The sequence below is a fragment of the Plectropomus leopardus genome, chromosome 2 (assembly GCF_026936395.1).
Source record: "Plectropomus leopardus strain MGB_pleo_1.0 chromosome 2, ASM2693639v1, whole genome shotgun sequence".
Lineage (NCBI taxonomy): Eukaryota > Metazoa > Chordata > Actinopteri > Perciformes > Serranidae > Plectropomus > Plectropomus leopardus.
Genome location: NC_142177.1, coordinates 6473832 through 6488370, shown reverse-complemented (window position 1 = coordinate 6488370; position 14539 = coordinate 6473832). Strand labels below are relative to the sequence as shown.

The following is a 14539-nucleotide window of genomic DNA, read 5'->3' as shown; positions in this document are numbered from 1 at the left end:
TACATATGAAATGTGCAAGTGTAACGGTTTTGTGGTTTGCAGAAACGTCAACACTTTCTTCTGGAGAGGAGGATACTTTAACAATGGATTTGGTGCAGCTGCGTTCACAATAGGGACCTAGCAGAATGGTTAGCAGCTGTGATTTAGACTGCTGGAGCTTTAAAACCTCACATTACTTTCTTTAGTGCTTAAATGCCAAAAGAACAACAGTCTTGTTGGAGCTTGCACAGTTCTTTCACGAACTGCCCTACAACAAGAAACTAGAAGCTTGAGACTGAAGATAGTGCAAATGAGGAGATGTGTCACTCCAATGAAAAACACTTGCTCATTCCACGGTCTGCAGTGGGCATTGCTCTTAAGTTGTACTTGGATAAAACTTGCTTACTGAACATGTCTCTGTCTCGAGAAATAATCCTCCAGATCAACTTTTCTTTCAGGATCAGAAAGATACATTTTGGTAAGTGTGCTGTGGCAGTGTCTTAAAGCCTTGCTAGAATATTTCATGGTTATTGTTAAAAAAAAAAGCTGGAGCTGCAGTAGAAATAGTAGACCCTTGGACTGAAAAGGCATTTGTAAAAGCAGAGGTGGAGGAAGTATTCAAAGTTTTTACTCATGTAAAAGTAGCAGAAATAACGTAAAGATACCCTGTTACAAGTAAGAGTTATGCATTTAACCTCTTGCTTTAGTAAAAGTACAGAAGTAACGGCATCAAAATATACTTAGAATACCATAAGTAAATGTACTCATCATGCTGTATGGCCTATTCTACGATATTATTTATGTACTTCAGATATTGATGAATGTATGTGTATATCACATTGAGGTTGCAGTTGGCAGATGTGGTTAAATTAGCCATATTAGTTTATTTTTGAGTATCTACTAATGATTAATTAACCTGTTATAATTTACCATAATTTATTGGTTGACTTATAATTTAAAATCTAAATCTGCAAAGTAATGAGCAAAGCTGTTAAATAATGGAGTAAAAAAGTACAATAGAGTCGGCTGCAAAGAATTAAAAAATACAAATATTTTGAAATTGTACTCAATTACTTGTAAACATGGGTGAATGTGTTACATGTGAACGTAACTGACATTTTAAGGCCACTTAGGGGCTGTTTGGTATTTATGAGAGTGATGCAAAATCAGGGAGGCAATTCCAAAAAATATTTTAAGCATTCAGGGAGGGAGTTATGTCACGCAATTTATTATATCCACAAACTGTGAAATGTGGTTATTAATGGTGGAGGGAGGTTCATGCATTTGCCCCCAGTTAGTAAGGGAGGCTCAAGGAAAAATAAACATTTGTAGTTCTGGGGAGGGTCATGATATACATACACACACATATATATATATATATATATATATATATATATATATATATATATATATATATATATATATATATATATATATATACATATATATATACTGTCAAACCCAGCCACCCCCTTTTCCCTATTCTGATAAATAAAGTACAGTTTCTTTAAAAAAAGAACCCCAAAACCAACTGTTTGCCCTCCCGGTTTGTGGAATGCTTATTAGTTCAATTTTTTCTGTATCAGAGATAAAAGTGTTTCATTTAATTAGAGAATTTTTGTTTGTCAAATCAACGTAGAAACAAGTTTTTCAAGTCATCCTTCTTATTTTATATTTGTGAAATATTAGATAGAAAAACAGAAATTCAAGAAATTTTTAAAATCGTAGAGTTTTTGGCCCTTATTGATTTTTGGCCTGATTTTTAAAATTTTTTTATTTATTTTTTATTTTTAAGAACGGTGGTTTGATATATTTAGATATATTTCTGTAAGACCTGTTATCCATTGTAGTTACATGACTGCATGGTGATTTGTAGTCCAGGTCAGCTACCCGTAAAACAGACAGAGTGAGACCTCTCTCTGTATCTCCTGCTCTCTGGGATGGACCAACTGCGACGTCTGTGCCTGGTGACGCAGAGACGTCAGCAGTCGGTAGGCGGAAAAGCGGAAAAGCGGCAGTGTGTTTCAGTACCTGGAGATAAAGCCAAACCGGGTGCTTTTATTAAAGGGATTCGTAGCGGAGATATCGAGAGGTTAGCTCTGAAATGTCGGTCCCTGCGGGTCACACAGATGTTCAGAGGGACAGAGGCGCCCTGAGCGGACAGACCGTCTCCTCTGAAAACAACATTGACATCGACGAGAAAGAGTTGGAAAATATCACAAAGAAACACCGAGAAGACGAGACGACAACGCTGCCTCTGCACTCACCTTGGACGTTTTGGTTGGACAGGTAATATTTGACGGCCCCTCCGCGGTGTGCGTGAAAGTTTACAGGCAGAAATGTTGGGGGAGAAATGTAGAGTCAAGGCCACAGCTCTCAGCAGGCCTCCGGAGCAAATGTAGCGGGAGAGGGTTCAACATGACTGCTCTGTAAACAATACCGTTAAAAAGTTAGCATTTTCACCGCTATGTTGTTATTCAAGACAATGTTGAGCTTATTTTTCAATGCATATTAAGCGTCTACAGCTCCTTTTCACAGGAGCTTGACACTAGTAATGGCGTATTGGTCTAATTAAAAGTTTCACAGTTACAGAATACATTTACCTTTTTCTTATAGCTAGATGAAATATGTAACTTGGTGTAGACTAAATGCCAGACAGTTGTACATAGTACATTTGCTACCGGCAAGTTATTATCAATACAGTTCATGTCTTTCCTGCTTTTTTATGAGATCATGGGATATGTTGCATTGTTTATTGTTCTACTTTCTGCCTTGGAGCAAAGGTTTTTGAGGTTTTGGATGACACAGTTTTGATCAAAGTTAGTCATCTTTTATTTGTTTGCTCAGCCTGTTGACTTGAAAAATCAATTAAACCTGTAAAAGAAATTTCCAGATCATACACCCTTTAAAGGTCCAGTGTGTAGGTATTTGGGGGGATCTATCAGCAGAAATTGAACATAACGTGCATTATTATTTATTCATTAGTTTATAATCACCTGAAAATAAGATCTGTTGTGTTTTTGTTACCTTAGAATGAGACATTTATATCTATATATGGAGCGGGTCTTCTTCCATGGAGTATGCATGTTTTAGATGTCCAGAATGGACAAACCAAACACTTGCTCTAGACTGGGCCATTGGCGATTTTGTGTCGGTCACCTTAGTTTTCCTTCATGCCTGGCATATGAAAAAAAGTTTCAGTTCTGCAACCTCACCACTAGATATCACTAAATCCTATTTACTAGACTTTTAATTGAACCCCTGAAACCTCCTAAAGGACTGGCTAAATTATTTTCGAGTAACTTATTAGTTAAAAGTTAATCAGCAATAATTATGACTTCAAAAAATAATTAAGGTTAAAGTTTTATCAAGTTGGCTAAATATGAACTATTCTCTGGCTCCAGGAACTGTAGTGATGATTTGCTCCTTCTCTGTTTTGTTTTGGTTTTAAAGGTCTAGTGTGTAGGATTTAGTGGCATCTAGTGGTCAGGTTGTAGACTGCAACCAACTGAAACCCTCCTATGTACCAAGCGTGTAGGAGAACTACAGTGTTCAATGCAAAAATGGCCCTATCTTGAATCAGTGTTTGATTTGTGCTGAGTTTCTGGAGAAACAACATGACGAACTTGGTGAAAGATGACCCACTCTGCATGTACATTCATTTGTTTCTGGTGGAAGACCACGATCAAAACATCTGCCACCATGAACTGATTTTCTATTTTGAAGCTGGACTGTTAATTAGGAGCGCTATTGGAATATATATGGTTATGCATTGCAGCACACTCTCGGAGCACAGCGCAGACTCGGCATAGACGGAGCAGCAGAATGCCACGCACAATTGCGCTTGGTCTAAATTCATCAGCGCGACAGGTGTATTATCCACCTTGTGACTCAAACTGCACAAAGTGCTGCTGAGAAAAAAAATCACAAAGAGTTCCTGCATTCATGGACCTGCAAAAATGTCCAAATTTAGAGAAGGGACACAGAATTACATTCAACATGGAAAAGAAAAAAAGTTTGCCACACTTCTGAAAACTGATTAAGCAACAATTCTGACTGAAAAAAATCATTACAGTTCAGGTTTAATCAAGTAGGCTAAATATGAAGTATTCTCTGGTTACATATTCTCACGTATGTCTATTTGCCTCTTCTTGGTGTTTGACATAGTTATAAAGGTGTCTATGGCTTTTTAAACAATTTTTTCAACATACTATACCATGACTTTTTTTAACCGTTTTTTGACATACTAGAGGATGATTTTTTTCCCGACATTATATCGTATGACTTAAAAGTCATAGGACAGTATGTTGAAAAAACGGTTATGAAAGTATAGTACACTATGTATATATGTCAATACGTTTATGTCAATATATCAATAAAAGTCAGTATAGTATTTTGAAAAAAGTCATGGGTTGTCGAAAAAACTGTCAAATAGTAATGCTGTAATATAATGAAAAAAGGTTAAGAAATTCATACAGTGTGCTGACAAAAATGTAAAATGTTTTTTTTTACAAAAGTCATACTATAGTATGTGAAAAAAATAATAGTATATATATATATTTTTTTTAAAAAGTCATGGTATAGGATAATGGAAAAAAAAATCAAAAAGCTATATTTTAGTCTGTCAAAAAATGATATAGTGTAGGATGTCAAAAAATGTTTTAAAAAGTCATAGTTTAGTCTGTTAAACTTTTAAAAAATGTCATAGTATATAATACCGAAAAAAGTCTCAGTACAAACTTCTCCTGTTTGCCTAAGCATGTTGGAGAACTGCGGTGGCTGAAGCAATGTGATTAAAACAGATTATGAATATTATATTTAATGTTTGGCTTTATATCAAACTAAATCCCACATGCTGGACCTATAAACTAAATAAAGTTGAGTTTTATTTTGATAATTCAGCAGTTAATGGTAAAATAATAGGCAGTATAATCAGTAATGAAACAAAATGTTAGTGGCAGTCTTACGTAAGACTGCTTGGTGTCTGTAAAGTTTTGCCTCATTTGGTAATTAAAAAAAAAAAAAATTCTGAAAACCTAGATTAGAATATGAATTGTGACCCTTTAAAACTTGTTGGTTTCAGTATGGCTGTATGCTCCATACAATCCATACAGGCATGAATGAAGGCTCCATAGAAGTAATGGGACTTCTACCAAACCTCTAAAAAAAAAAAAAAGAAATCTCTGCTCCAAAGCTGGTCAACACCCATTAAGCAGCACAGACGGCTTGTTTCTTTCCTTGTTCCATCAGTGTATCATTACTGTGGGCTGAAACAGTTTCCCCTCGTTCTTCCAGATCATTACCAGGAACGACGGCCGCAGAGTGTGAATCCAATCTGAAGAAGATCTACACGGTACAAAGTGTTCAGGTGAGATTTGGTGTCAGCTCAAAGAGCTTCGTCATCCTAAGAGCAAAGAGATCAAGTGCATGACTTGGCTCCGAGTCAAATTTGCTTGAGAGGAGCCTCACTGATTTAAGGGAATAAGCTGCTGATTTGCTCTTAAAGCTACAGTAGGCACAAGTGGTGGGAAAAAATGAAACCGTTGTATCCTGAAACATGAACTTGTAGCACAGGTTTATTGGCACCATATTGCATCAGCTTCATCTACTGAAACTCAAACCTTTGTGACTGCAGACGTGTAAAGTTCCTGCTGTCGTGCTGCAAGTGTGACAGTCGTTTCTCATGTGTGATTGATATACAGTGTTGCAGTGCATGCATTACTGTCTGTTAGTGTGATGCTTTGATGGCTTAGGGACTATTTGACACATTTTACAGCCTTTTCATTCTTCATTTTCTGATAATTTGGCTGTGTTCATGCATATTGCATACATTTTGGCAAGATTGTGTATTTTTGTTTAATTTTGGAATTTCCAGCTCAGCTCCCAAAAATAAGTCTAAAATACACTGTGTAAACAAAAACTGTTAAGTGCAAAAAAATGCACAATTAAATCCCTTTCAGACTGCAGTTTTTGATCCCATAGCCCTAAAAGCATAAAAACATCCACTGTAGTATTTCTGGATGTCATTCTGGGCTTTACTTGGAATTTGAAATATTTACTATTTTCCACCAGATGATGTCATTTTTACCATATTTGGTATTTGGAGAAAATGCTTGCTATTTCCATTAGGCACACTGTTACAATCAGCGTTGCTGTAAGTCACTGACATATCCCAGGCTGTGATAATAATAATAATAATAATAATAATAATAATAATAACAATAATAATGATAGTAATAATAATAGTAATATTAATAATAAAAATCTATTTAGCATGTAGTATATTAGTACATTAAAAGTATTTAATTTTTTGTGGGTTTTTATTTAATCCAAAAACATGACAAAAATCTTGAATTTAAAGAACTAAAATTCAGAAAATTAATTAATATGTAATATTTATGATAAGGACTGATGTTGGTTAAAAATAATAAAAATAACTCACTGAAGACAGAAAGCATGTTTATGTATAATATTTTTTAAAGCTTGATTTTGAAAAGTGCATTTTGTGTGCAGATTAATATTAGTGTGTGTGATATTAAAGCGGGCCCTAAAGGTTAGGAGTAAGTCGGTGTGTTGTTTTCATGGTAATATTTTTGAGGAGGTGCTAAAGGTTTGTTTACATGGCTAATTTTGGTAGAAGTGAAACGGGCTTGTAGTTTCAGTTTGAATAAGCGGTGACACACCAAATACAGTTACTCATACTCTTATCTTATTCTGTGTAAATATGTTCATTATACAGATTGGGACATTAAAGGCATTAAAAAATGTTTTAACCCTTTGAAATCTGAGCAAATTGGCTTGATTTATTTAAAAAACACAGGAACTATGCAGAGAGCAATGGAAGAAGAAATGACCCCAAAACAAGCAAGGAATTAGAACAAAATATTTTAAAAAAATCCTTAAAAACGTTTTTAAACAAAAGATAAGATAACAGAGAAATGCATTCGAAAAAGTGTTGTCATGATTTTGTAACACCATTTTAAATATGTAATTGTCATCACTATAACTAGTTTTTCCAAAGCGTTTTTCCCTAGTCATTTTAAACTTTTTAAAAAATAATATTCTAAATCTACTTATTTCTTGCAATTTGTGGAACATTTCTCACCAAGTTTGGCATTTCCTTTTTTATCCATGTTTTTTTAGGAATTGCACTTATTTTCTAAGAGTTCAACCGCCACACATAAACTCTAATTGTGCGAAACACTTGGAGTTCTCGATTCTGGGGAAGCCTTTCATAACAAAGCCTGTGAAATACACATACACAAAGTTTGACAGAACTGATTACATTTTATTTGGTGACTGAAAATAAAGACAAATGGAAAATACTTTGCTTTTAGCATGGTGGCTCTTTTCAGATTTGACTTTGTTTGCATTGACACTCTACTATAATGCTGTAAATAAATCAAATATGAATTGGATGAAGGGTGACAGAACATTAACTTCGTATTTGAGTTTTAAGAAAGTGAAAATGACCTTTTTTTCGACTGTTTTTTTTGCGTACAGACGTTCTGGAGTGTATACAACAACATCCCTCCAGCCACAGCCCTGCCTTTGAGATGTAGCTATCACTTAATGCGCGGAGAACGGAGGCCACTGTGGTGAGTATGTTGTTCTCATACATATTATGATTGTGTTTCTTAACACCAGCATGAGCAGAGGGCAGATTCTTAATGGAGCTCATGCGCTAACTGTCATAATACAAAATTTCAGCCATTGGAGACACAGGAAAAACTCACAATGATGTGATAGTTATGTAATACAACACAGCACCCCCTCAACTTTAAGATAAGATAATCACTTATTAGTCCCATAACGGGGAGATTTGCATTATTACAGCAGCAAAGGGATATCAAAGGAAGGTACAAGATACATAAAGCAAAAAGAAAAAAATAAATAATACATAATAAATAAAAAATGTCTTCACCAATTGGACATGGGTAATTGCACATTGTGATAAATTGTATGTTATGATCAAAAAATTGCATGTTGTGATACTGAAATTACACAGGGTTAAGTCCATTGTGGTGTGTGTGGTCTACTGAGAAAATATGATGTAAATATAGAAGTATGCCATAAAACCTTTAATTATTACATTGTGTTATTTTGGAATCACTGCATAGTTATTAAACTTGTAAGACCATTAGCTAGGCATGGGATATGATAATTAGTACTGTTTAACTAAAGTTTTCCTGCTTGTTACTTTAACAGGTTTTATATCACATTTGGATGTACATGTTTGCATTGTGATAACTTTTTGAGTTTTGAATAGAAAACCAAAAAAAAGAAACACTTTTCCACCAACAGGGAAGAAGAAAGCAATGCAAAAGGAGGAGTATGGAAAATGAAAATACCAAAAGAAAGCACTGTAGGTGTTGTTCAGCTTCTTGTCACAAAATAATATCACATAATAATAAAAATGCATGAATTATTAATTAGCTCCTGTGTTCTTCTTGCTTCAGTCTGCAGTTTGGAAAGAATTGTTACTCGCCACCATCGGGGAGCAGTTTGCAGATCACTGTGCCTCAGGTGAGCAACTGTAATTCTATACCAGACATTTTATGGTTTTCACATTGAATTATTGTTTATTGTTATTGTTTACAGATTGAAAAGAGATATGGGTTTCCCCTCCTTTTGCCCTGTAAGAGCCACAATATGACAATATATGTTATTTTTTGACATTGTATAGAATATAATTATGTATAAAAATTAGGGCCGGGACTTTAACGCGTTAATCACGATTAATTAATTACACAAAAATTAATGCGTTAAAAAAATTAACGCATTTTAATCACACCAATTTTTGCACCGCGGAGCCTTTCTCACTTGATGAGTTTCCGGGGGACCGATTATACTAGCGCACCACCTACCGTTCATGACTTCAGACCATCCATGCTACAGACAACAACAATGAACGAAGAAGCAGATGAGACCGCTTTGGTTGGGTTAGGGTTTGGAAAAATAAATTGCTCCTCACTGTTCTCTGGCCAAATATTTCTATGCGATTAAAATGCGATTAATTTCGATTAATTAATTACAAAGCCTCTGATTAATTAGATTAATTTTTTTAATCGAGTCCCGGCCCTAATAAAAATATAAAGAAAAAAAATGCATGCATGTCGAATTTTAGTAGGATGCTCCCTTTAATCTTGACGCCATGTGCAGTGTAGTTGAGCTGCATAGTTTTATTTACCATGTAATTTCAACTTTTTTCAGTAAAGCTCTTAAACCAGATTACATTTCGTCAGACTGAAGTTACTGTGACTGCATTTTTTACATTCAGAAGGAATGTCACTACATTCCCAATATAGCATTTGCATTGATGAGTTACTTATTTGCTGTCTGTTTTGTCTTCTCCTGTTTTCCAGACGATGAGGTCGTTGGTGTCAGTGTTAGCGTTCGGGATCGGGAAGATGTTGTACAAGTGTGGAATAGCGATGCATCTCTTGCTAACGAAGCAAGTATCTTGCGAAAAGTCTATGAGCTCCTCCCGTACATAACTTTTAAAGCCGTTTTTTATAAGTGTAAGTATGCCCATTGTTCCCACTTCTATATATGCACTGCGCCTTTTGGATTTAGAAAAGGAAGTTAGTTCAAAGCAGCGGAAGGTGGACGACAACAGGCACATGCACATGCTTCATACAGTAACACAGTGTTTCCCATTCATGGATTTATTTAATCCTATTTTATTGAACAGTTACAGGATTCTTCACCAAAGGGACATGCATGCACATCTGCATTTGTAGAACAGCCAATAGGAACGCCCTCTCTCTGAAATCACCTGTGATTGGCCAAAGTCTCCGGTCGGGGGCCAGATTTACCAAATTAGACGAGATTAGAAGAAGAAATTCTTTAGAGGGCTAAACACAACCAATGCACACCATAAAAATAAATACAGTAAATAGAGGAGTAAATACATATAACATACATAAAGCTTAAAAACAGAACCAGAGGTCTAGTTTTCTCTCACACCTCAGACTTGAATTACAATGTGTGATTTTTTTACCCGTTTACGCCAAAATCAAACTGCCTACCCCAAATTTAAGCTTTACAGATGCTTTGTCAGAAACATATCAAATTATGTGACTGTAGAAAAAAAGTATATATGTGCACTGCAGATTGAACTGTGCACATTTAAAGGACATAGTTCCCACCAGAGCATGCATGCACACCAGAGGATGATTTAAGGAGCATGCATAGCTGTGAGCTAATGGAGGCTTTACTGACGTTGCAAGATAAATGCCGATGCCTTCATACCTGTTCCACATATTTACATAAGCCAGTCATGTCACTACATGTTTAATACTTGGTCCCAAAAGTGTGATGAGCTACAGTGTAAATTAATGAGGTTAAGCTGGTACATAAGCAGAAAAGCCTTTTAAGGACTATTATATTAGTTTTTTAAAATTAACTCTTTTAATGCTGAAATCTGGGGATAGGTAGAAATGTTCATATGTTCAAAAAGTCATTTTGCAGTCAGTATCAGGTTTATTCTCACCATGAATCACTTTGACTTTTTCAGCTCACATGGAACATCATGCCTTTGAAGGAGGACGCTCAAGACATTAAATGAATGTAACACACTTTTTTTTTGTCATTTGAACCGGAACTCTGTACCTGCCTTCACGTCGAGGCGCTGTCCACAACCTAATCGAGGATCTTATTTTACATTCAAGGAAATTGTTATCAATATATTTTTATAACTTTTAATGACTGATGCCTTGTTTCCTTTAGATTGTGGGTCCTAGAGCTCTGATCTTCAGAGACTATATCCAGCAAAAATCACATCTTGAGTCTATTAGTTTGTGTTGGATTTGACCTGCTATACTGAACTGCACTGTGCCGGTCCTGTTCTCTGCACGGCATATGGACCTCACAATTTATTCCTGGTATAGAGGTAGCAGCTAATTAGTGGTTAATGGTTTGATATGTAAAACATCTCAATTCATATCATGTTGTAATTAAGTCCGCTTAGTCAGTGCCAAAGCACTTTTCTGCCGTTTTTAGTCATCTGGTGTTTTTCTGAGGATGGAGTGAATGTCCCATTTGGTTTCTTAAAACTTCATCAACTCTGCATCAGATTGAAATCAGGGCAACACTTGGAAATATTGCACATGACTACCTATTCCAGTCACAGCGTCCCTCAGTTCTAAAGCCATCACAGGGAATCAGAACGTGTTTCAGCACAGATATAGCCCTGAGAAACTCAGCTTTAGTTAAAAAACAAAACCCATCCTGAAAGGTGCCTCTTTGAATCTCCTCAGCCACACCACGTTTGTTATTTCCTTCAACACACGTGTTCAAAAGTAGACACTCTGCTGTCCTGAACAGGGTCTTGGATTATTTAGCATTTTGCTCTGAAAAGATAACTGCACCTTTTTGTGCTCAGCTAGTGGTGCTCAGTGGAACTTGTTTGCCCGACTGTATCGAGTTTGCTTACTGGACTGTGTCCTTATAACACACAGAGAAATGCAGCTTTAAAGCCCCTGGGAACCAAAAACTATAATATGTAATTTAGGGTCTAACATGCATAATAAAAAGCCTAAAAAATGATCAGACATTAGCCTCATTTGAATCTGAAATAATGTCATTTTAGTTTTTTCACAGTTCCCTGAAGCTGGGTTGATTTGGGCGTGGTTATCCACGATCCATATCACGTAATATGGATTAGGCCTAATCAAAAATTCAACATCAGGTGTCTGTTGATACTAATTTAACATGTAAAAATGAAACCCCTCAACGCTCCTTTCAATAGAAAAAGTGTTTTGGAAACATTCATTCTAAGTTCCGCAGCGTACTTTGTCATCAACTGGACCGTTGGTAAATTCGGAGCACTGTTGGAGTGTACTGCTGGGTTCTTCAGAGCACCACGCTTTGGGTGCTCTGTCTGGGGAAATGGAGCTGCAAAGGCCGAAAGCAGGAAGCGTGTGGTGAACTTCTCCATTTGTTAATTCACAGAGAAACAGAACGCTTCGTGGCATCAAACAACAGCTCTCTCATTTTAGTGTAGAGCGTCAGATCGGGTTTACGAACACAGCCAGAGTCAGAGAGCTGGAGCAGTCTGGAGAAATGCTATTTTCCTCAAATTGAGCTGTTTTGAACCAATTTTTCTAATAGCTGGGAACATTTTCATTCAGATTTTGCAACGACTTAATTAGACGCTCAACTTTGATATAAGGTGTGCGTGCTTATGATTTCAAGCCACGTTTCCAGAGGATTTAAAGTCAGTAACATGAGGTCACGCTATTCCCATATTTAGCATATGCCAATACAATGTCATATTTTATCGTTAAGAAAAAGTCATATATGACAAATTGAGTTAATGCATACTGCTGCTTCAAAACCAGATGTTACAGTGACCTCACCTATTTGATTATAATGATAAATAGCACCCTTGTTAAACAGAGACAAACACATATTTGTGTATCAGCTGTTTGTACAAATTTGGGACATTTTACGCAACACTTCATCACCAGATCGAGTTACCGTCACTAATGCAGTTATACTTTTAAAGTGTAGGCTAAAGTAAGCTGAATGCTTGTGGTATTATTGTATGTCGCACCACTTTTGTAGTTCAACTTGGATAGATTGATTATGTAGTTTTTAAGGGGACAATATTTGCTTTGTAAAAACATGACTTTTGCAGTGACACGGAGAAAGTAAATAAAATGAGAATAAAATACAGTTAATAACGCGTGTTTCTTCTGTAGCAATCAACAAAAAATATTCCCCAAATTCTGGCATGGGGTGGTTGTGTGTTAATATTTGTGTTTCAGCATCTTTCACTTGTGTCGAGCGACTGAGTGCTGATTCATCACATTTACATGCACCAGTTGCACATACATATACTCTAAATGGAAAGCACTGAGTAGCAACGGTTCTACAATTGTGTGCTCTACGATAAAGTAGAACCAGTCTTTGTTTCTGAATTTACAGTCAAAATTACCTCACTGATAACCTCATGCTTTCATGTATGAAAACGCTTTTGTTTTTTTCTTTTTTGATTTGCCTCAGCATATTTAGTACTTTTCACATCAGACACTTTGTTATGGAAGCCAGTGAGAGACAGAAGTATTTGAATTTTAACAGCCAGTAAAAACTATATTTTTCTTTTTACTTTATTTATTCTCGGTTTACCTGTTTGTAAGTAAATAAGCCTAGATATTTCGCATCTGAAATCATTTTGTTCAGATATTTAAGAATTCTAAATAACTTTTTGATACTTGTTAAAATTCATTTACTTTATTCAGTTCTTTTTAATCAAAGCTGCAGTACTTAAGATCTATTCAGTTCACACCAGTCACATTTTTTTAGTGCGACACTTGCATATTTCCTTATTCCTTTACCAGTTTCTTTTATCCAAATAAATAATTATTGGATAAGATTCTAATTGCATTATATATTAAAAACAGTTTTCTTATTGTCCATATTGATCGACTTTGTAATACCGACGCCAAAGCACACAAAAAAGTGATTTTGATCTCTTAACATGTCAGAAACATCCAAAATTTGATGCGATTGTCTCCTGCGTGGCAGCTGAAAGCCAGCAGTCACATGGACCGCTGGCTTTAGTGTCTCTGTCCTCTGTGGTTATAAAAATGCATTCAGAAGGCTGTTCAGTCATTTAGGAAAGCAGAGCCGAGTGCATCTACCTCCTCTCCGTGCTGATCATGCTTTCACTCAGCTGCACTCTCACAGCCAATTGAAATAGTTAGAAAAAAAGGCTGATGCGGACCAGCACACTCACAGAAATGACTGTATCCACAGTCACACAGTATAAGGAGTCACAGGCCAGTGTGTGGTTCAGAAACATTTCGCTGATGATAAAAGGATAAAGAGAGCAGCTGACCCCGCCAGCAGCAGATACTCTCTCGATCTTTTGGGAAACGCTTCTATTCTTCCATGATTTATCGGATACGCATCCCTTTGGGCTACATTTCAAAAGCAGCTCCTCAGTTAGACCTTAAGTCTTACTTACACAAACCCAAGCATTAAAACTAGTTGAATGTTCCAAATTCCTTTTTTATAAAGATCATCTCTCTGCTACAATCTAGACGTTATCATACAAAGTTTGTCCTCCGGGTAAAGACGCTAATAGTTTCAGAAAGTAAGGAAGTTTATTACCTCCATTGTTATAGAATGGGGTAAGTGTTGTGGTTTTACACTCCTAAAAAGAGCATGCTGGTCACAGCCTGATTTTATTAGCACCTGCTGTTGTAAATGACATCAGACTAACTTGTTATAAACACCAAGATTAAAAAAAAAAGGGAGCGCTCGCTTTTCTTGTTTGCATGTGTTGAGAGTTCATCCTTAAATCAAAAATACATATTTTTCTTCTTACATGCAGTGCTATTTATCAGTCTAGATTGTTTCAGTGTGAATTGCCATGTGTTGGAGATGTTGGCCATGGAGATTTCTGGCTTCTTTGTAAGAAACATGATGTGGTTCCTCAAGATAATCCACAGACCATGTTGTGATCAGTTTTATGTACATTGTAAAATCTGACAAGTTGATTTTACTTTTAAAAAATCTAGGAAAAATGAAAAATGAAAAAAATCTGAAA

At 36.0% G+C, this 14539-nt stretch overlaps 1 protein-coding gene across 1 annotated transcript; it reads left to right on the top strand.

Annotated features, from left to right (window-relative positions):
- Positions 1-1948: 1948 nt before the first annotated feature.
- On the top strand, positions 1949-12660 carry LOC121954889 (eukaryotic translation initiation factor 4E type 3-like). The gene is made up of 7 exons (XM_042502632.2): positions 1949-2268; positions 5275-5347; positions 7483-7577; positions 8284-8344; positions 8439-8505; positions 9345-9500; positions 10499-12660. Exons 1-7 carry the CDS (start codon positions 2084-2086, stop codon positions 10543-10545), a joined length of 684 nt encoding a protein of 227 aa, XP_042358566.1. The 5' UTR covers positions 1949-2083; the 3' UTR covers positions 10546-12660.
- The last annotated feature ends 1879 nt before the right edge of the window (positions 12661-14539 follow it).

Excerpts from the sequence above, each read along its gene's own strand:
- LOC121954889 (XM_042502632.2), top strand. The coding sequence starts at position 2,084 with ATGTCGGTCCCTGCGGGTCACACAGATGTTCAGAGGGACAGAGGCGCC. Across the intron at positions 5,348-7,482 it reads ACACGGTACAAAGTGTTCAG|ACGTTCTGGAGTGTATACAA; the intron begins GTGAGATTTGGT and ends TTTTGCGTACAG. Across the intron at positions 8,506-9,344 it reads TGCAGATCACTGTGCCTCAG|ACGATGAGGTCGTTGGTGTC; the intron begins GTGAGCAACTGT and ends CCTGTTTTCCAG.